General features: G+C 59.8%; 2 protein-coding genes across 2 annotated transcripts in view; both read left to right on the top strand.

Annotated features, from left to right (window-relative positions):
* Positions 1-17,391, top strand: part of DPH1 (diphthamide biosynthesis 1) — a 49,410-nt gene extending 32,019 nt beyond the window's left edge. Inside the window, exons 5-12 of the mRNA XM_065418380.1 lie at positions 510-664; positions 2,311-2,432; positions 5,914-5,982; positions 8,095-8,251; positions 11,490-11,590; positions 13,912-13,990; positions 14,909-15,043; positions 16,539-17,391. Coding sequence (XP_065274452.1) covers positions 510-664; positions 2,311-2,432; positions 5,914-5,982; positions 8,095-8,251; positions 11,490-11,590; positions 13,912-13,990; positions 14,909-15,043; positions 16,539-16,643 — 923 coding nt within the window. The 3' untranslated portion in view covers positions 16,644-17,391. The remainder of the gene's footprint in view (positions 1-509; positions 665-2,310; positions 2,433-5,913; positions 5,983-8,094; positions 8,252-11,489; positions 11,591-13,911; positions 13,991-14,908; positions 15,044-16,538) is intronic.
* An 814-nt stretch (positions 17,392-18,205) lies between these two features.
* OVCA2 (OVCA2 serine hydrolase domain containing) lies at positions 18,206-19,265 on the top strand. The gene is made up of 2 exons (XM_065418424.1): positions 18,206-18,390; positions 18,469-19,265. Exons 1-2 carry the CDS (start codon positions 18,206-18,208, stop codon positions 18,968-18,970), a joined length of 687 nt encoding a protein of 228 aa, XP_065274496.1. The 3' UTR covers positions 18,971-19,265.
* Positions 19,266-21,484: the final 2,219 nt, after the last annotated feature.

Genomic DNA, 21,484 nt, shown 5'->3' on the forward strand with positions numbered 1-21,484 from the left:
ATTCCCTGGGCGGCCGTTCCCCGGAGAGAAATGACCGAGTGTTGCTTTCCTTTGCCTGCCAGCGCTGTCCCAGCTGCGTGCTACACGCCTTGACCTGGCCGCGGTGGGCTGGCGCTGCCATGCCACGGGACTCGCGCACCATCTCCTGGCTAGCGCCGCGCCTGGGCCCGGGACCCCTGCCTGTGACACCTTCCTCAGAGTAAACAGCACCGGGCAGCGAGCCGGGAGCCTCTGAAAATGGGCGCAGGGGCTGCCTGGTGGCTTCTGCAAGCCAGTGCGGTGCCGCTGAGTGGGGGCGGCCCCTCTCCTTACGTAATGGCTGCACTCAGGCCCCGGGGGGACGGTTCAGCAGCTGGGCTCGAGCTCCTCTCTGGCTGCTTCCCCAGCCGGTGCCTGCGTGGGCTGGGAGGTGCTGCAGTAGGGATGCTCCGCTGGCCCTGTGCCTCGGCTCCTGGCCGGCGGGGCTGGGGGCAGCCAGCTGACCTCACGCTCTCTCTCCTTGGCCCTAGTTCCCATCGACGCCACGCAGGGGGTGAAGATGCTCTATGTGTTTGTGGATATCAAGATCGATACGTCCCACTTTGTGGAGACCGTCCACTTCAACTTCCCCAAGGGCGCCTGCCTGGCTCTCGTCAGCACCATCCAGTTCGTCTCCGCTTTGCAGGTGAGACGTCCGTGGGGCCGGGCTGGCTGCTGGGCCTGGGGCCTCACACCAGTAACAGCACGGGAGCCCCAACCCCATGCTGCCGGTGGGCTCTTTCTTTCCCACGCCCCACAACCAGCTGCCTCCCAATGCCTGTGAATGCAGATAAGCAACAACTTCCCGGAGCCAGTGCCTGGTGGCTTCCAGGTCACCCTGCTCCCATGCTGGGTCCTCTGCAGGGAGCCCAGGCCAGAAGCTATTGGAGCAGCGCCTGTCGTACCTGCAGCGCAAACCCTGGGCTCTCAGGGCTAATGGGACTGAGTGGGTTTAATAAGGAGCACAGCAGGGACCATGAACGTCCCATAATTTACAGCTCTCTCGCACGCTCCTCTCCTTGGCAGTTGCATTTGTATCAAGATCCATGTTCAGCCTGGAAATCAGGCAGTTGCGGGGGCCTCCACGCCTAAGTGGGGAGACGCTCCTGTCCTGGGGCGGGGCTCATGGGCGCGGTGTCAGGATGAAGGGAGGGGAAGGGGAAGAACTTGCTTTTCTCAAACCATTTCACTCTGAAGGGCCCTAAAACACCCGGCACTCCCTCCCTGCTGAGCTGCAGAGCGCAGCGCTGCATGTGCCCGGGCAGGGCAGGGTGCCTGCCAGAGCCTGTGGGGGTGCACACCTGTCGGGGGGGAGGGGCTGTGCAGGGTGCACACCTGTCGGGGGAGGGGCTGTGCAGGGTGCACACCTGTCGGGGGGGAGGGGCTGTGCAGGGTACACACCTGTCGGGGGAGGGGCCGTGCAGGGTGCACACCTGTGTGTCTAGTGGTGTCTCTCTTTCTAGCCTCAGCGACTGCTCAGAGCCGCCGGTTCCCCTCTAATGAGTAGCTGCAATATTATTCTCCTGCCATAATGTTGATCAAGTGCTTTGTAATAACTCTGATCAATGTTTCCTGGCCGTCCCCCCGCCCTCCCGGGGGAGCCGGCCCTGTAAATGTCAGGGCAGGCAGCAGCGCACTTGGCATTTTGCTGCGACGCTGGTAGTGGCAGGGGAAGCTCCGGCAGCCGCTGGCAGGTCTGGCTGTGGATTAGCTGCTCCTGGTGAATGGCCGGCTCAGCAGGACGGGAGAGATGAATGAGCCTCTTGAGCCGTGTCTGTCTAAACATGGGGTCATTGAAGCGTTAAACATTTTCTCTTGTATTTTAATTGATGCGTCTGCTAGCGGCTCCAAGCGTCTGGCTCACGTTCCCTCGCCGAGGCAGGGCCAGTTCACTCGGCCAGGCGAGTTCTCGCTGCTCCGGCCGGCCCCAGCCCTGCCTGGAGACCTCACCTCTGCCACACACCCCACCTCCATCCCAGGGCCCCTCGGCTGTCCCCTGGATCCATGGAATGCGCTGCCCTCTCCTTCGCCATGGGCTGGCGGAGCCGGCTGCTGGGGGTTGGCAGGGGCCAAGGACACAGAGTCTGAGGGCGGAGGTGTGATGAGGCGGCCTAGGAACGCCCTGTGCTGCCCCGTGCAGTCAGTCCGGGGCTGTATTCCAAGCGCACACCGCTGCGCCGCTCCCTCCCTCTCCACCTCCCTCAGCCTCTGGGGCAGTTTGTTCTCAGCCCAGCCCACCCTGAAGCCCCGTCCTCCACGTTTGGTATCTGACCCCTGGCCTCTTCCCCACAGGCGGCCTCCCAGGCGCTGCGCTCTGAGTACAAGGTCAGCATCCCGCAGTGCAAGCCGCTCTCGCCAGGCGAGATCCTGGGCTGCACGTCTCCCCGACTGGGGCCGGACACAGACGCCGTTGTGTAAGTACCAGGGTTTATATAGCTCTGCTTCCTTGCAAACACTTCAACGATGAGTGTTTTTAAGTCCTCTAGTTCAGGTGATACAAAACCTGTGCCTGGAGCAGGCCTCTCCCCCAATTTGTACAGCCCCATGCATGTCTGGGAGCTATGGAAACCTCGGCAGAGCCTGGGGTTCCCTGCGCTCCAGGTGCCAGGGGGGTGGGAATCTGGCAGAGGTGGGTCCCCGTGCTCCAGACCTGGGGGAGACAGGACCCACCTGGCAGGCTCTGCACAGAGTGGCTTGTGCTTGTAACGCAGAAGGAATAATTGAGTCGTAGATCAGACTAGATAATAGATGGAAAGGCGGGCAGATAATTGGAGAAGACGAATGGCTGGGCCCCAACATCACAGCACCATTAATTTTATTTAAGGACAGCAAATTAGAGGGAGCACTTCGCTTCCTATCACCTAATTATTTTAGGTAATGGAAATGCTTAATGTACTGTGAATACAGTGAGCTGCAGAATAAATAAATAAACGACCCCACCCCAGGGGGAGCCCAGGCAGAGCTGTGCTGGCCATGCCCTCAGTGGCAATCCATGTGTGGGGCAGGCGACCCACAGCTCATGCTGCCCCTTGAGCCCGCCTGGGAGCTTGAAGTGGGACGGGGTGGTACCCACCCCCTCGGGTTAGCACGCGCAGCGACTGAACGGCCTGTGTCGGGATCGCTGGCCCGTTATGCGGGGAGGGGGAGGGCTGGGGTGACTCTTGGGGTGTAGCCGGGGGCATGTTCCCGGAGGCCAGCTTGGCGTGTCTCACCCCAGCCCACAGGCGGATGCTGGCCCGTCCGTGCGCAGGGCTGTGGGGAGGGGAGGACCCCTCACACACACCCCGTCCTTCCACACTGCTCTCTGGCAGGAGCCCAAGCTGTGCCTGCTGCTCTTCCCTGGTCAAGTTCACCTCTGGCGGGCCCCAGCCTCCCTTCCTCCTGCCCGGCCTGGGCTCCGGGCTCCAGGCTCCGCTCTGCGCTGCTCCTCTCTCCCCAGAGCCTCGGGAGCGCCTGGTGCCTGTGCTTGAATCTAACGCCTCAGAGCCAGCACAGAGCCATTAGACGTCTTCTCCAGGCCTCCTGTGACTGAGTGATGGCCCCTCCGACTCGCTGTACTGCAGCTGCCCCGACTCTGGGCTGGCCGGCTCTGGGCACGTTGCACCAGGGTGGCACAGCGGGGGTGGCTGTGGTGGGTGCTGTAGACAGCGTGGTGAGCAGCACACAGGAACTGCCAGCGCCGCCCAGAGGGGCTTCCTCTATCCCAGTCACCGGCTCCAAAGGAGGCAACAAGAACCACACACACACCCCGGGGAACAACTGAAGAGTGGCGTGGCCACGTGGTCTGGGGGGGGACACGCGCGATTGGCTTCATTTCCTGAAGAGGGCTTGGCCTGGGAAAGTCTGGGGCACGCTGCTTAAGGGGGTGTCCCCTACGCCTCCTCAGCCAATGGGCGTCTCAGGCCCTGGCTCGAGGGCTCGGAGCTGTCCAGTAAATCCTCATTCTGCCTAAAGGAACTAGCCATGTAAATGCCTGATTCCTACCGCAGTCCTGTGGAGCTCCTGCCCCAGTCATGTCTTGTGGCAGTGAGTTCCGCAGGCTAATCGTGGGTTTCCTTCGATCAGTATTAAATGTGTTGCCTTCTAGTTTCCCGCCCTCCCACCCTTTCAGGGAGGGGGATTCAGGCTCCGCACCATGTTCATGTAGACCAGGGCTTTTCAAGGCCAACCCCGTTCGCTGGCCCTGCCCTCTCCTAGTGCTGGAGAGAAACTCCAGTGGCTGCAGCTTCTGGGCTCTTGTTCCATTGCAGATGTGGGTGTACAGCCGCTGCAGGTGAGTCCCAGCTGTGGCACTGGCTGTTGTACCTGCGCGACTCCACAGGCTCCTGTCTGAGTTGTTATTTTCTTATTTAGCCCCGTCTCGGGGGCTAACTTTTCCAGACAAATTAGCTTTGATCTTCCAAAATGTCATTCTCCAATTAAGGGCAAAATCTAGTCAAGTTTTACGTCTGAATTCATTTTCCAAGCCCTCACTCCATTAGGGCAGCTGAATGAAAGGCTTTGAAATGTAATTGCTGACTTGAAATCTGATTAGAAATGGAAGCAGAAATGTCTCTAACCAGACGTAGCTACTGAGCAGCTCTGAGGCTGCACATTGACTCACCCTCTCTGCCCCAGTCCAGCAGCAGGAATCCATTTTTGGGTGGAGAATGGATGCCTCTCCTGGCTCCAGCAGGGGGCGCTCACCCAGGCAGCGGTGGTGAAGTGCGCTGGCCGGGGGGCGGGGAGAGCCCCAGGTGGAGTGGTAGGAATGGAAATCGCGTTGTTTAAAATACGCTCCTGACTCATTTCCCTACCTGTGGTACGCAGGAGACGGGTCAGTGTCCAGGTGCCACTGCATCAGTGGGGCCAGCAGGGGCACATTTTGAAATGTTCAGGCGGCCGCTGGGAGTGGGCAGCTTAGGATGGCTGGGTTCTGTTCCATATGGAAGCCTGGTCTACGCTTAAAACTTAGGTCAACATAGCTACTTCACTCAGGGCTATGAAGAATCTACACCCCGAGGACCTAAGCCCCAGTGTGGACGCGTCCAGCGAGCTGGCTGCCAGCGTGCAGAAAGGGGGTGTTCCTACAGCGATAGAAACCCCCCTGCCATTGGTTTAGGCTGCGTCTACACTCCGGGCTTACAGCACCAGCTATGCTGGCCTGGCCCCTGGAACCTAGCTATGGGCTGGGCCAGGAGTGGTGAGGAGGGCCAGCCCCATTGCTGTGCAGGTGGGTGTGTTACACATGGAGAGGCCTGGCACAGTCACAGCAAACCGTTCCCTACCAGTGGAAGCAGGCGCAAAGCCCTGACCTTAACTCGGGGACCCCAGAGCCACGTCTTCGTGTTCTTTCACTGTCTGCATGTGACACTGTTAAAGCAAAGGAGGCAGCAGAGATCTGCCTGCCTGCCGCTAGCAGCCGAGTGTGTTCAACCCATAACGGCTCACGTGATGCTCCTCATCCTGCTCACTCCAGGGCTGTTTGAGCGCCACTTATAAGTCAGACAAAACGAGGGTGGCCTGCCCTGCTGTGTGAGTGCAGGATGCATGCCAGGCAGAGCGGTCCCATCCCCTCGCCAGCTGCGTGCACGGGGGGAGGTTTCTCTCACTGTTTGCCAGCATGAGCTGGTTCTCCCCTGCCCACTGGCGCTGACTGGTCCCCATGTGGCCTCACAGGCTTTGTTTGCAAGCCCCAGAGGGCAGGGCTGCTTGAACCCAGCCCGTAGTCGGTTGCTTTGCCTGCTCTGTGCCTGTTGTGCTCAGCACGGGCTGGTATGGGCTCCTGCACCCAGCGCTGAGATGCAGCAGCAGCCACCCGGCAGTCAGAGCGGCCTGAACCAAACGTCCCCAGCTCTGGGACAGTGCTCTGGAGTCAGCTGGCAGCGTCCCTGAGCTCTTCTCTCCCTGCTGCAGGTACCTGGGGGATGGGCGCTTCCACCTGGAATCTGTCATGATTGCCAACCCCGGAGTTCCCGCCTACAGGTACTGGAGCCAGCCAGGCTGCAGGGGTCACCAACATTCACACTGGGGGCATTGCTGGGGAGTGGATATGGGATTTCCTGGCATGGGCATAGTCAGACTGTCTGTGGATACCTCCCCTCCCATTTCTGGCTGGGCATCCCGCCTCTCCTTCCCCTGGCTGTCGCTCAGACCCGGCTCCCCTCCCATTGGCTTTTGCCTGGCCCCGCTTTGCCCCCCCCCCCACCATGGGAGCCCATGGCAGGGATGCTGGGAAGTGTTTAATGTTTGTTTAGCTTTTTAATACAATTTACTGCCAGAGCCGAGGTGGGGAAGCCGGCAGCCAGCGCTCTGCAAACCACCACTGGTCCGGGTGCAGCGTGGCTGGGCGAGGAGAGAGGCAGTGGGGTCAAAACTTGCCTACCAGGAGCAGACCCTGTTCATGGGCTTCTCAGGCTCTGTCTCCACTACAGGTTATGTTGTATAACACACACACACACACACCCCAGCGACATACATTACACTGACATGAGCGCTTGTACTGCGCGATGCCGGCAGGAGAGCTCCCGCCCGCACAGCTTCTGCCGCTCGCGGGGGTGGTTTTATTACGCCAACGGGACACAGAGTGTCGGCATAGAGCGTCTTCACCAGACGCGCTGCAGCGGCCAGCTGTACTGGCCCAGCCTGCCGCTGCTGCGCTGGACAGGCAGACATGGCCTCAGCCAACTGTTGCTCCTGGAGCAGAACCAGGCCCTGGGCCTTCACCCTGCAGGTCCCAGCAGCACGGTCTGGCCTCCTACGGGGTGTTGGGCACTCAGGCGGACGTGGCTGGCAGTGGAGTCGTGTGGGGGAGCCCTCACGGAGCAATCACAAGCGGCTCCAGGGCTGAGGGAGAGGTGCAGAGGGGAGTCGGGCTTGATGAGATGAACACCAGCCATTTACTCGGGCTGAATATAAACATTTTGACAAGTACCTGTGAAAGCTCTTTGAGGTGCAGCCATTAAACTCCCCGGCTGCTGCAGGCAGAGGCCATAAAATGTGATGATGAGGCTGCTGAAAGCAGATGAAATATCAGGAGCGAAAGGCTGGCCCATTTTGTGAAATCTGAATTTCTTAGTAGGTCGTTTGTTACTAACGGGAGACGTACGTCAGGTTTATGGGGCTGGGGAAGCTGCTGCAGCCCAAGTGGGATTTGATTAAAATTCTCTTCGTCAAACAAAGCAACAAATCAAAGATTTCTTCATAATTGATGAGGGGGAAGAATGACAGAGCAGGAGAGCGAGTGTCCCGGCCTGTGTGCATTGCAGCCTTTGGCAGGGCTGAAGCCAGGGGCCGGGCCAAGAGGAGCCGGATCTCTGTTCACGCACGCCCTACTCTGCCCTGCGTTGGGAGCTGACCAGAGCGCCACGGGCCACTGGCTGGGAACGTTCTCTAGTAACCCATTCCCACAGCATCTGGGCTGATTCCCCCTGTAATGCGGGTGGTAGGAAGGGCTCAGTCTTACACCACCGGGCCTGCTGGGTCCAATGGACCGTCCAGGCAGGCTCCCGTACCTGGGCCGGGCCAGAGGGCACCTCCCCCAGACTGTCCTCGCCTGGCAGGGAGAGGCTGGCACTGACGGATCAGCCTGAGGTGGCTGCCTCAGGGCCAGGGACCTCAGGAGAACAAAGAGCCCGGCCTTGCCAGGAGCCGAGTCGGAGGAGCCGTCAGTGCCTCCTGGAGGGGAGAGGGGGGTTTGGCAGGCCTGTGGGTCAGTGCTGCCCCCCATGGGGTGTGGAGGAGGGGTAGTTAGCCGGTCCCCTCTCCTCCCAGCATGCGGTCAGAGGGGAGCCCAGCGACCTGTGACTGACAGGAATGGCCGTGGTTTGGAGCTGCCTGCAGAGAGCTCATCCCAGAGCAGCAAGGGAACCTGTGCTTGTGTCCAGGCCCCTCCCTGACGGAACAGGGGGTCAGCCCCCCTCCTTCCCTGCTGCGGGGAGAGACACACCCCCCCCCCCCGAATGTTGTGTCAGTTGTGGGCAGCTGTGAGTGCAGCGCCCTGGAGGTCCCGATCCCCCCCAGGGTCTGACTCTAGGGAGGGGCCGAACTGCTGGGCACTGCCAGCCGTGCCTGCCCTCAGCTTTGTCTTCTGCGCAGGTACGACCCCTACAGCAAAGTCTTCTCCAGGGAGCACTACACCCACGAGCGCATGCAGCATGCCCGGCAGGAGGCCATCCGCACCGCCGCCCGCGCCCGGAGCTGGGGACTCATTCTCGGGACCCTGGGGCATCAGGGCTCCACCTCCATCTTGCAGGTACCTCCAGAGATGTGCCTGTCCCGCAGCTGGCTTGGCTTGGGGATCAGGCTCCCCCCAGCCCTGCTGTGGAGTCAGATCCCCCGAAGGGCTTCGCTGCGCCCCAGGAGCAGGAAAGAGAAACTGGCTTTTTCTCAGAATCCATCCTCCCTTCCAGGACCTGCTGCTGCCCCCTCTTCCCTGCCGTCCAGGAGCCACCTCGGCCCCACTCAGGACCACGTGTTGGGGTCTGCAGCACTTCCCCCCTCTCCCCCCCCGAGCCCCGCTGCTGCCCTGGCACTTGCCCGGTTGTGCCTCCTGCGTGGCCGGCGTGAGCGGCTGCCCATCATCCCCCTGGCCTCACTGTGCAGTGGGGCAGGGAGGGGATCTCACCTGGCCAGTGACTCGCCTCGTGGCCCTGGCTCATGCCCATTGATCGCCATCGACCAGGATTTCTACAGCTCGGGAGCAGAGCTGGCAGGACAATTAGCAGGAGATGAGAGGGAGCCAGTGCCGAGGCCCCTCGCAGGAGAGAGCCAGCCCCGCGAGCCCTGCGCTGGCCGCACAGCAATTAATTCTCAGCTATTTTTAGTTTAGTGACGTGAACTTGGGATTGGTTTTGCTTCCCCTGTCCTGGCCCTGTGCCAAGGGCCAGGCGGGGCTGGGGCTTTGCAGTGCCGCCTCCTTGCTGAGTTCCAGGCATGGCAGCAGCTCCACGGCTGGGACTCCACCTCCTGCCCCGTCTTGGCCTGATCCTTTTCCCACTGGCCCTGCCCGACGCGTCCCAGGGCTAGCGCAGGACAGCACGGAGCAGCTCCACAGCTGGCTAAGGCCATGGTGATGTGATGGGAGAGAGGCACCTGCTGTGTCCCTGGGTGCCCCCACCCCACATCCCACCGTGCAGCTTGGGGTCACGCCCAGAGCGCCCCCCCCAGCACTTCCATCACATGAGTGAACCCCCCCAACTTGTCTCCCGAGTCCAAGTCCCAAAACCGCCCCCAGCGAGCAGGCAGCTCTTGGGCCGGTGGGGTGGGCGGAGCTGCCGGGCTAGAATAACGGGGTGCTGGGGTCAGAGGGGAGGTGCATCAGGACTGGGGGGGCAGCGCTGAAGTGGCTGGGGGAGTGGGGCTGGGGGGTGTCACGGAGTCCCCGGGCGATGCTCTGGAACTGCTCCCCACAAAGCCAGTCAGGACTTTGGGGAGCCTCCTCTCCCTCGGAGCAGACTGTCTTCAGGGCAAGAAGCTCACACGGCTTCACCTCCCGGGTCTGACCTTGGAGCATTCAGCATATGCCCCTCCGTGCGCTTCCCACAGCGAGTCCGCCCAGGCGGGGTCCTGGGGAAGCCAGAGGGTCCTGCACCCTCACTTTGCAGTCAGACGTGACTCTCAGCCAGCCAGTAAAATGGAGGTTTATTAGATGACAGGAACACGGTCTAAAACAGAGCTTGTAGGTACAAAGAACCGGATCCCTCAGCCGGATCCATTCTGGGGTCCCACGAGCCAGACACCCCCATCTGCCCTCACTTCCCATCCCCAGCCAGCCCCAAACTGAAACCCTCTCCAGCCCCTCCTTTCTGGCCTTTGTCTCTTTCCCGGGCCAGGAAGTCACCTGATCTCTTTGTTCACCTTTAGCTATCCCCTTGCAAGGGGGGAAGGGCCCTGGCCATTTGTTGCTAGGAGACAGAGGTCAGCCATTTATGCACACTGGAGACTTAAGAAATGCATAGGGGAAACTGAGGCACCCACACAGTATTCAGAGGAAACATTAAGAACAGTCCCACTTCGTCACAGGGGGTGCTCTGGGTCAGGGGGCAGGGCCCAAGGCTGGGGTATGGGGGCTGCTCTGGGTTGGGGGGCAGGGCCCAGGGCTGGCATGGGGGCTGCTCTGGGTCGGGGAGCAGGGCTGGCATGGGGGCTGCTCTGGGTCAGGGCACAGGGCTGACATGGGGGTGCTCTGGGTTGGGGAGCAGGGCTGGTATGGGGGGTGCTCTGGATCGGGGAGGGCACAGGGCACAGGGCTGGCATGGGGGCTGCTCGGGGGCAGGGGGCAGGGCCCAGGGCTGACATGGGGGTGCTCTGGGGCAGGGCCCAGGGCTGGCATGGGGGCTGCTCTGGGTCGGGGGGCAGGGCACTGGCAGTGCTGCGGAGGGCGAGCGTGTACAGCCCCATGCCCGGCTCAGCTCTCAGCCTGCTCCCTCAGCGCTGGCTAGTAGCTGCTCCCTGTTGGGCCGATGCAACGAGTGGCTGCAGGCTTCGCTGGCCCTTCAGCTGACGATGCCAGGAAGAGCAGACTGGGGCCTGCGGGAGCTCGGGCTCTCACGGGTCAAGACAGAGGATGATGCTGCCTGCGGCTTAGAATCATAGACTCAGGGTTGGAAGGGACCTCAGGAGGTATCTAGTCCCACCCCCTGCTCAAAGCAGGACCAACCCCAACTAAATCATCCCTTCTCCCTGGCTGCTGTGGCAAAGGCCATGATGGCTAGAAGGCAGGACCGAGGCAGAATGACCAGTGATGGCTGGGCCAGGATGGAGGGGAGCCCACCCAGTCCCTGCTGCAGGCAGCCGAGGAGAAGGCTGCTGCTAACGAGAACAGATTGTTGTCATTGAACAGTAATTACTTCATTAGGCTCAGCTGCGAGTGTTGAGGGTGGAGCTGAGCAAAGCTGCTGTTTGGGGCTGATGGGGTCTGGGCTCCAGCTGCTTGGCTGCCGAAGATGCACCCCAGTGTCCCCCATGTGCTGTCCCAAGGAACTGACAGTCCTGCAGAGAGGCCAGGGACTGGGTGGGCTCTGGGGAAGAGCCCCTGGGAGGGGCAGTGAGGGTGGGGGAGCTTGTCCTGCTGCTGTCTGGGCTGCTCCTGGGCTGGGTAGAGAGAAGTCCCCTCTCCAGGGCTCCAGATGGGGCTCAGGTGGGACTGCTCCAGTCTCCTGTCTAATGGGCCCCATCCCGTCCCCCAGTAGCTCTCCCTGCTGTAGCAGTGATGGCTGGAGGGACCAGGGACTTCCAGAGCCTTATGGTATCGATTACCCCACCCCCCCATCCCAGGGGTCAGGCCCCCCACGCTCCTGAGGCCCTTCCCAGTTGTACTGGGCAGCCCCTCCCCTGCTCGTTGCCCCCCTTTGCTCTGGCAGGGCCTTGCCCAGGTTCCTGTCAGGGTAGCGGAGGCTGGATTGCCCAGGGAATGACACATTCCCTGCCTGCCTGACGGGCATTGCCGAGCTGGGGCTCTCCTAACACTCCCTATGTCTCGTTCCCCACAGCACCTGGAGGGGCGGCTCCAAGCCCTCGGCCTCCCATTCGTCAGGGTGCTGCTCTCAGAGATCTTCCCCAGCAAGCTGCAGCTGTTCGCCGACGTGGATGCGTGAGTGTGGGCCTTGCTCTGCCTGTGTCTGCCCTGTTCCCCCGGGCCCTCTGGATCTTGTCTCACCTGGTCTCCTCACACAGCCGCCATCACAGCCCCTGCGCCGTCCCAGGGGATCCCTCGCTCCCCCTCCCTGCTGGACCCTGCTCTCTGGTGAGAGTGACCCCTCCTCAGCCCCGAGCCCTGGCCTGTCTCCTCTGCTGCGGAGGAGGAGAATAACCCTGCAACCGCTCTTCCCAAGGCAGGTCCCAGTCTGCCCCTCTGCACGGGGGGAGGCGGGCCCGGGCCGGAGTCCTCACGCGGGTGCACACGTGTAGGAGGCGCCGTCCTTTGCGTGTGCCAGATGTCCAGTTCATTCCCCCGTCCAGTCCGTGGGGCTGGCTGGGCAGACCCCTGGTGCCAGTCTGAACCCCAGCCTGGTGCTGCCCCTCTGCACATGGGTGGTTGGGCGTGATGGTCTCGTACGAGGCCCCTGTGGCCTCCTGAGGCACTTGCTGTGTCAGTGGCATGTGGGCCCATGTCCCTTTGGGAGCTCAGAGGCAGGCGCATTCTGCTGTGGGGCCCTCAGGGACTGGGAATGGGCTGAATTTAAATCCAGTCTCGTTACTGTAGGAGCAGGAGTCTCTCCCAGGGGGCCTTGGGGCAGGGACACGTCCTGGTGATTTCATTAGGGTGCTGGAGCACCGAGGCCTTTGTCTCTGCGCCAGGATGTTGGAGCGTCGCTCCCTGGTGTCCAAGCACAGGTGCTGTGTCAGCAGAGCCGGCCCTAGGCATGAGCAGGCCAAGCAATTGCTCAGGGCCCCGACCAACTTCTTATGATGTGTTGTGGGGACCCCCGATGGGCCTGCACCTCCTGTCTGTCAGTGCCCCCCACACTCCCCCAGTGCCGCCCCAGCCGTGGGAGTGGGGCGCAGGCCCCGTGGAAACGCTCTGGTTAGTGTCAGTGGAGAGCTCAGCTCTGGCTCCTGGAGACTCCTGGGCAGTGGCTTGGGGGGCTGCGGCATAGAGCCTGAGCAGGAAGCCACAAGGCCCCACCCTCCCCAGCGGGTCCAGCTGCCCCCCCCATCCCCTGCAGCCGTGGTGCTGAGTGGCGAGGTACCAAGCATGCGCTCCAGTGTGGGCCCCCCCACCCCGGTAGCTGGGGGCAGGAGCCAGTTTGGAGATGCCTGGCTGGGGTCAGAGGGGTGACCCCCAGGGGACTTAAGCAGGCCCCCCAGCTCTGGGATCCCATGTGGCCACGAGCCCCTCCCCGTGCCCTAGTTCAGCAAGACGTGTCCATGTGGAGCCGCCCACCCGCTGTGCTCTGTGGGGCAGGCTCTGCATTCGCCTGTCCTCCCAGGGGTCCTCTTCGCTGCATCGCTATTCTCCAGGGCTTGTCCGGGCGCCGTCCCGCGTCCCCTCCCATCCTCTCCCATGCGAGTGTCTGCAGAGCCGCCCCGCAGAAGCGGGTCACCCCCTTTCTCCTGGCCGTGGGCCCCCACTGCCCAGTGAGAGGTGCCTGCAGATCTCCCTCCCTTGCTGTGGGAGTGGTTCGGGGGGTGGCCCCCAGGCCGTGTTCCCCTGTGCTCGGGAAGTAGCCTCTCCCAGCCCTGCATGTTTGACCCTGGGCTCTGAAATATTCCCGGGTGCCGGGGCTGCGTCGTGCGATGCTCTCGCTCGGCTGGACTCGGCTAAACATGATGGAGAGCAGGACAGATCCCTGGTGACGGGGATGCAGCCCAGGCCAAGCTGAAATAAACACGCCAAGTGCTGTTTGCTGCTTCGCAGGTTTCCTCCACTTAGCTGAGCGGGTTGTGGCAGGGGGCGGGCAGCCCCGGGCCCCTGCAGACAGTGCCCTTGTCACACTGAGCTGGAGGGTCTGGCTTTTCCAAAGGACGATAATTGCTCTGTAGTTTCAGAGCTCCCTCGTGTCTGCTGGGCCCCTCTTCCTCCCTCTGCCCTGAATGGCCAAGCCCCTGGCCCTGGCAGCAGCTCCTTAGACATGGGGTGGCCGTAAAGGCAGCCACTGAAGGTCCCCAAAACCTAAGGATCTCCCCAGCGAATGCGGCCCGTGCCCCCCACACGCTGGGGATTCGCCCACCCTAGGGAGCTGACCGGGTCTGAGAGGGACCCCCACCGGGGGAGGCCAAGCTAGGCCAGCAACGACTGCTCACAGGTGACTGCCCAGCACCCTGTGTGGGCCAGGAGCTACCTGCTGCATTGCTCCTAGCCCGTGGAATCACCGGGCAGCGTATGAGCAAGTCCCTGCCCAGTGGTTGGACCCTGTCTGCAGCTCTGGCCTGAACTAAGTGAGTAACGTGGCCCCTGTGCTTCCCTTCCAGGTGGGTGCAGGTGGCTTGTCCCCGGCTCTCCATTGACTGGGGAGGAGCCTTCAGCAAGCCGCTGCTCACACCCTACGAGGTAAGAAGTTCCCGGCAGCCCTCTGTCTCGCCTTGGCAGAGGTGGGACGGGAATTCGCCCCAGTGCCCAGCACCGCAGGGAGAGGAGTCGGTGGACCCGACGGACAAGGCTCAGGGCCCAGAACAGACATTCCCTTGGCTGAACTTGTTCCATTGCACAGATCAGGTGCACCTCCGGCCCTGCCCAGCCGGCCCCAAGCTCCCCAAATGCCTCCTGCTCCTCCACCAACTGCCTGGCCCAATGCAGGCGAGCTGTGAGGAAGGCAGAGGCTCTGGGAGCCGGGCACAGACAAATAACAGCAGGGGAACTTTGAGCCTGGCTGTGACTGGGCCGCCCCTATCGCTGCAGACAGGGACTAAGGGGCCAGCACCACATTATTTTAGGGAAGATTTATGGACACGTTTGTAATTCTCTGCCTGGTCTGCGTGTCCCGTTGAGTGGGAGGGCCGCCTCCACATGCTTCTGCAGATCACACCAAGCGCTGCAGGGTCGTTCTCCATGTGCTCCCAGTCGTCTCTGCTCCCCCCACCACATCAGAGCGAGCACCTGGATTGTTCCTAATGCTCTGTCATGATTTAATATGCAGTCCAGCGCTGCGAGCTTCCCCACAGCAGTGCCCAGCCAGGGACCCCAGCGCTGCGAGCTTCCCCACAGCAGTGCCCAGCCAGGGACCCCAGTGCTGCGAGCTTCCCCACAGCAGTGCCCTTTTAGTACCAAGCACCTCAGAAAGCTGCAGACTCTGATTTGGAGTTTAATGCTTCTAACCATTTTACTAAGTCGTTAAAGTGCATGTGTGGAGCAGTCTGAGCCCCCGGCATCTGCTGAGAGGGGCTGGTACACTGGTCGCTTCTCCATGCGACTCTCCTGTGGAGGATGCTGGGTCCTTTGTTGTGGTGACATGACTTTGCACCCATCCAGGCTGCTGTGGCTCTGAAGGAAATCGAGTGGCAGCAGACTTACCCCATGGATTTCTACGCCGGCCAGTCCCTGGGGCCTTGGACAGTCAACCATGCCAGCCACCAGCCCCAGAGGGGCACCAGCCGGCCAACGCAGGTAAGGCACCTGCAATGGGGTTGCAAGGAAGAAGGGTCCCTGGGGCGACACAAGCTCTCACTGCTGCCTCCTCCTGACCCGTTTCTCTTGGGGTGATGCTGGGGAACATGGCCACAAACCTGCCCCAGCCAAGGCCTTGGCTCCTCCTGAGCCTCACCCCTCCCCTTTCACCCTAGGCAGTCCAGCGGCCTGCTGCTGTGCACAAGAGAAACACCATGTGCTGCCTGCACCTGACCACCAGGGGACTGGGCAGGTGCCCAGAGCTTTGTACTGTTGTGTGCGGACAAAGACAGGACCAGGAGGGAGCTGGGCCCTGGCCCTGCACTTTCCCTTCTCTGCCCCCCAGCTGGTGGCCCCAGTACTCCCTAGGGACGGAGGGGACAGTGCCAGAGCCCTGGGCAACAAGACACCAGCCCTTGGGACAGCTTTAATTCCTGCTTCTCTGGGTTTGGGGTTTTCCTGTTGACAAGGAAGCTGCCCTCCAGCCTGCGCTGCCTGGGCTCTGCCGTGAGCTGAGAGCACCACCCAGTGGCTGGTGATAATGAAATACTTGGTGTCGGCCCAGTGCTCGGCAGCCGGAGCCGCCCCCCTCCTTCACGCTCCCTGTTGGCCTGGAAAGGGGCTCAGACTTTCACCTAAAGTCATGTGGCAAATGGACCCAGGACTTCCAGCCTCAAGCTCTGAATCCGAAGCCCATTCCGATGCTGGCCTCATGCTGCGGCTGTGTGTGGCAGGGATGCTGAGCAGCTTTGCTTGCTGTGGCTTCCCAAGAGGCCAGCTCCCTTTGGGGTGGAGGGGCCCAGCAGAGTCCTCTGGGGTCATTGCTGAGCCAGCTCACCCCACTGGTCAATGCTCCTGCTCCCACCATGTGTGGCAGAGCTGGATGCTTTCTGGGGTAGGCTCAGACCAGGGCTCCCAGCTCTCGCTGGGTATGTCACAATACCCTAGCACAAGGAGCTGGTGTCTAGAGGACTTTCTGGGAAGTGATTTAAGGGGCCAGCAGGACTGGAGTGGCTATGAGAAGCAGCAATCTTGTCTGATCGGTATCGGCTGTTCCCGCTGAGATATAGGCCTGGGAGCAGGCGCTCCTCTGAGTTATTGTCGCTGTTTCTGTAACAAGTGGCAGCTGCTGGGTGCCTGTCTGGAGTGTGATAAGCAGGAGCAGCACAAAGGGCTGTGTCACAGCCTGTCACTTGTTCACTGTAGGGCAATGCAGGAGCATTTATTGGTGTCATTTGCCTAGGAAATGAGAGGGGAGGCTTAACGTGCCCATAAATCCATGCTGAGAACACGACTTCCAGCACGTGAGCTTTCCGCAGGGGATGGAAAGGAGGCCAAGATAACCTAATAAGGGCCACAAGGGGAGTGGGGCAGGTGCGTTTCAAGAGCAGCAGCTGGGACTAGGGAGCAGGTGTGATGATAGCACGGTGCTGGCAGAACCCTGGGGACGGATCCTCTTCTGAATGGTCTCTCTCTCTCTCTCTCTCGGCCGTAGAGGAAGCTGCCTGAACCTGTGGTACCAGTGGATGCTGGTGTGGGGAAGAAATGCACCGACTGCAGCTGTCAAGACAAGGCCCCATTGCAGCCAGAGCACCCCTGAACCCCCAAACAATGGGGATATCGGCAGGTACAGCCCTGCAGTTACCAGCCTGGAAACAAGCGCTCCCAGCTTTGCTCTCAGGAAGGGCTGTCTCTGACTTCAGAGCTGGTGAAATGGGCCAGATCAACAGCCCTATAGATTGACTGACTGGCACCCAGAACAGGTACAGAGTAGGCAGTGGCAGGGCCACTCTCTCACTGCCCTGGAGAACCATCTCTCAGTGTCTGGCCCATTCAGCCTGAAGTGTTTCCACGGAGGCTGCCTGAAAGAACCAGCTGTAGCAGTGGTTTCTGTGATAGGAACCATTCCCTGGGCACTGGACTGAGATCCCCCGTTAAGGAACAGCTGTGCCCAAACCATGATTAATTTGCATTGAAATGTACTGTGTGTACTACAGAGAGGTGGAAATGGCCACGCAAAGGCCCTTCAACTCTGCTGGGTTTCGGACATAGTCTCACTAATGGGATGTTGAGAAGCACAAAGTTGGGAGCAGTGGCGAGGTTCCGGTTGTGTTCTGCCTGGGGAAGATGGATTTTAGGCCAACACACTGCTCTGTTCCCCTCGGTGCCTCAGCCCCAGTGTGTAGACATCAAGGCTCAGCCTGGCGGCAGCAGTGAACCCTAACTTACACAGTGTAGTTACCTTGATACATTTGCCAGTTACAGTGGAGGGACAGATTCTTTGTCTCTTTGTGTTTCATCTTCCATGGTTTGCAAAATCCTCTTTGAAACTTGGAAATAAAGTGTCCTCCAGCCCCAGAGTCCTTTCACATGTGGGCAGATGTGGGCTCTCCTCCCGGGGCCTTGGTTCTACTCACAGAGCAGCCTTCACCTGCTATCACTAGCTCCTGATTACACTGATCTAAAGGAGAAGAGAAACAAGCCCCGTATCTCTGTCAGAGCCCATGTTAACTTGCCTCTTCTGTGTGGTTGTCTTTGCTCTGTCCCCAGTGGCGTTGCTGGGGGTGGTGGTGGGAGATAAATGGTGAGGAGCCAGGGATAGAGAGGGGCTCCCAGCAGAGAGGGACAGGGCAGGCCCTGTAAAACTATCCCAGCCTTGGGCTCCTGCTGGTGCCCCTCACTCCTGACCCACGGCCCCCTGCTATCCCAGCCTTGCCCCCCCCCCCCCCCCACTCTGAGCTAGGCCTGGCCCCAGGGGGCTGCTGGCTGCCTAGAGACTGACAGGCTGGGTGAGGTCATCGCTTGTATTGGACCGGCTTGGGGGAGCTCAGGCTGGCCAAGGAACGGGGCCCCTTGGTGGGGCGAACCCGGTCCCAGGGCCCATTGCCCCACCAAGGGGTGCAGCGGGGGGGGCTGGGAATAACTCAGGCTCGGCCTCGGCCTGGCGCAGGTTGGGGGGGGGGGGGTCTGTGCTGGGGGCTCCTGTCCCAGCCCTGACAGCCCCGGCTGGGCCCCTCACAGCTGGACCGCCCTGGCTCCGCCTCTCAGCACGCGCTGGCCAATGAAAACCCCCATTCAGCCCCATGGCAACGCTCGTTCCGCCCAGAGCGGGGCATAGGCATTTCCTGTTTGAAAGCCGGATATCCGGTTCCGATGACCGCCATGTCCGGGGGGAAGCGGCCGCTCCGGCTCCTGGGTCTCCATGGTTACCGCCAGAACCAGCGCAGCTTCCACGAGCGGACCGGGGCGCTGCGCAAAGCGCTGCGGGGCCGCGCGGAGCTGGTGAGCGTGAGCGCGCCCCACCCGGTCCCGGGGCCTGCGCCCGAGCACGGTAACGTACCGGGGCAGCGGCGGGGAACCGGGCGGGACGGGCAGAGCCTGGTACCGCCCCTGGAGCCTGGGCCCGGTGTTCTCTCTCCCCGCAGGACGCCGGCCCCGGAGCCGCAGGACGCCGAGCCCCGCGGCTGGTGGTTTTCCAGGCCGCGGGAGGAGACGTTCGACGCCCTGGAGGAAGCTGCCGCGTGCAAGGGGCTGGACGAGTCCCTGGACACGGTGGCCCGGGCGCTCGCGGAGCACGGGCCCTTCGACGGGCTGCTGGGCTTCAGCCAGGGCGCGGCGCTGGTGGCCATGGTCTGCGCCCTGAAGCAGCGCGGAGACGCGCGGTTCCCTTTTGAGTTCGCTATTGTGGTGGCCGGCTTCAAGAGCCGGGCTGCCCCGCACAGCAGCTTCTACCGGGAGCCCATTGCCGTGCCCACGCTCCATGTGCTGGGGGACACAGACCGGGTCATCCCGCCAGGACTGAGCAGGGAGCTGGCTTCCCACTTCGTCGATCCAGCAGTCCTCACCCATCCCGGGGGACACTTTGTCCCTGCCTCTGCACCCCAGAAGAGAGCCTATCTTGAGTTTTTGGGCAAGTTTTTGAAATAAAAGAGGAGGGACCTGCCCTTGGGCATGGAGGGGAGGAGGCTAAAGGCGCTCCGTTGACTTAGATGACCCAAGAGAAAGTTGAGGTGATGTGATCACTGTCTAGAAGTACCTACACCGGGAGAAGCTTTCTGATAAGCAGAGGGCTCTTTAATCGATAATAAGATCCAGTAATTGGAAGCTGAAGCCAGACAAATTCAGACTAGAAATAAGGCACAAATTTTTAACACCGTAACAACCATCAGACCATTTTACCTAGGGTTGTGGCGGATTCTCTGGCACATGGACTCTAAATCAATACTAAATTTAAAAAAATAAATATTAGATGGCTTTATAAAAGATACTCTTGAAGTTACGGGTTTGGTGCAGGAAGCACTGGTTGAAATTAAATGTTTTGTGTTATACTGGAGAACAAATTAAATGATCATACTATTTCTGGTGTTAAAAATCTACAACTCTTATCATGGGTCTTATAGCACAGAAGATGTGAGGCCAGGTGGAGTTTTGTCACAGGAGATGGATATTTGGTGATATGATCTATAATAAATGGAACTCCAATTGAGCTGTCGTCCGTGTGTCTGCGTAGGTTCCAAAGGTCCCTATGTTCTCCTGCCACCTGGATGGGCTGAGGACAGGGCATTTGCTGCCTCACTTCAGATCCAGAATTTCTTTGGTGAAATAACTCAGGAAAATATTAAACCCTCCCTGCCTTCGCTCTTTACCTCTTTCCCATTTTCTGCAATCTCATTTTGTAGAGCATCAAAGCACTAGCATGAGGAGCCTCATAATGGAAAGGCCACACAAGTCTGCTGTGTAGTTTTTCTTGTGGTCTCTGTGGAGACTTATCTGGCTGCTCTGAGTGGTATTAATGGGAGTCCCAGATCTTGGCCAGAGAAAGTGTCCGCAGAGACACAGAATGAGGGGTTGGTTCAAAGCATTAGGATCTCACATAGCCTTTATGCCCCAAAGTGGTCCCCTCAAAGAAAACCAGCTACTTGGCCAAACTTGGTGCCTTGCCAAAGCTGCTACTTTCTAGCTCTAGAAAAGATTCCATCTGCCCCTCTGCTGGTGCCAAGGCATTTGGTACATTCCCCCTCCTAGCTAAGTTCTTGTGCACATCCAGCCCTGAGGAGCTAGATGTAATTTCACTCCTTGCAGTTTGTCCCATATCAAGTGCATTTTCTCAAAGAAAGAGCCTTGAGTGTGACAGTCCTGCTTGCCAAACCTAGGCCAGATCTTTGGCTGAGACATTTTCCTGGAACATACAGTAAGCTTCATTCAAAAAAAAAGGGGGGGGGGAGGGGGGAGAGTTGGGGGCTGCTGGACATCTCACACTGGTTGTACTAGCCACTCTTGAAGTGGAATCTGCAGTATCTGAGGCCAAGGGTACTTCTCTGAAAAGAGCCTGAGTCAACAGCTTCTGTTAAAAGGATTCTCTGAAAACACCTGTTCCAGAGCAACACAACCCGTGTCTCTCAACAGAAGAGATAACATCACAGTGATGATGCTGTCCCAGTTCACAGATGAGATTCATACCCTCTTCTAGGTGCTAACAGGACAGTATTGTGGTATCTCTGCCCTGCAGCTGTAGAGCAGGTGAAGAAATCCCAGTTGTTGCTGTAAGGGGGAGATAATAGTGTTGTCCAGGAATGATCCCTGAAGACCACACAGTACTGCTGATGTATTCATAGATCTAGATGAGGGTAGGAAAAGTCCTGCAATTCTTCAGAGTGGTAGGCAGATCTATGCTAAGGTGCCTTCGGTTGCTGTGACAGGATTCTGGCTGATAGGAGCATTTTGCCCTCTCGTGGTAGTTGTGCTAAGTGCAGGATTTAAAACTGTATCCAACGTTGTGTTTTCAGCATTTGTACCCTGACTGGTGGCCAGTTCATAATCACTGTAGTAATTACAGCCGACTTACCCCGCTGTATGGACGGTGGCAAAATCGACCTCTGCGGCTTCCTGTCGACGGCGCTTACTCCCACCTTCGCTGGTGGAGTAAGAGCGTCGATTCGGGGATCGATTGTCGCGTCCCAACGGGACGCGATAAATCGATCCCCGAGAGGTCGATTTCTACCCGCCGATTCAGGCGGGTAGTGTAGACCTAGCCTGAGTCTGGCTCCGCTTTCTAAAGGCTTTTGAGATGGGATGTAGGGAGTGCTGCATGCACAGTAGAAGTAGCTCTGCTCTAAGGGGTGCCTGCACTTCAGAGTGAGACAGGCCCAGAGAGACCGTTAGATGCTCTTTGTTTTGGTGTTGCGCATTCCACTGAGCTGTTCTGAATTACGAAAGGGCTGCAGCTGGACAAGCACTTTGCAGAAACCAAGTTTGAGTCATTTATTTCAAAGATGTAATTTTTCAGTCTAGCTACCTGTGTCTGCAGCAATTTTCATGGACTAAGAATTAAAAGAATAACTCCCACCCCTGAGCTGCAGTATAACAACTGCCTCCTGTCTCTACTGGGTTCTCCAGACAAACACAACAGAGCTTGACTTGCCTCTTTATCTTTAGCCCTGT

This window comes from Emys orbicularis, chromosome 17, assembly GCF_028017835.1.
Source record: "Emys orbicularis isolate rEmyOrb1 chromosome 17, rEmyOrb1.hap1, whole genome shotgun sequence".
Classification (NCBI taxonomy): domain Eukaryota; kingdom Metazoa; phylum Chordata; order Testudines; family Emydidae; genus Emys; species Emys orbicularis.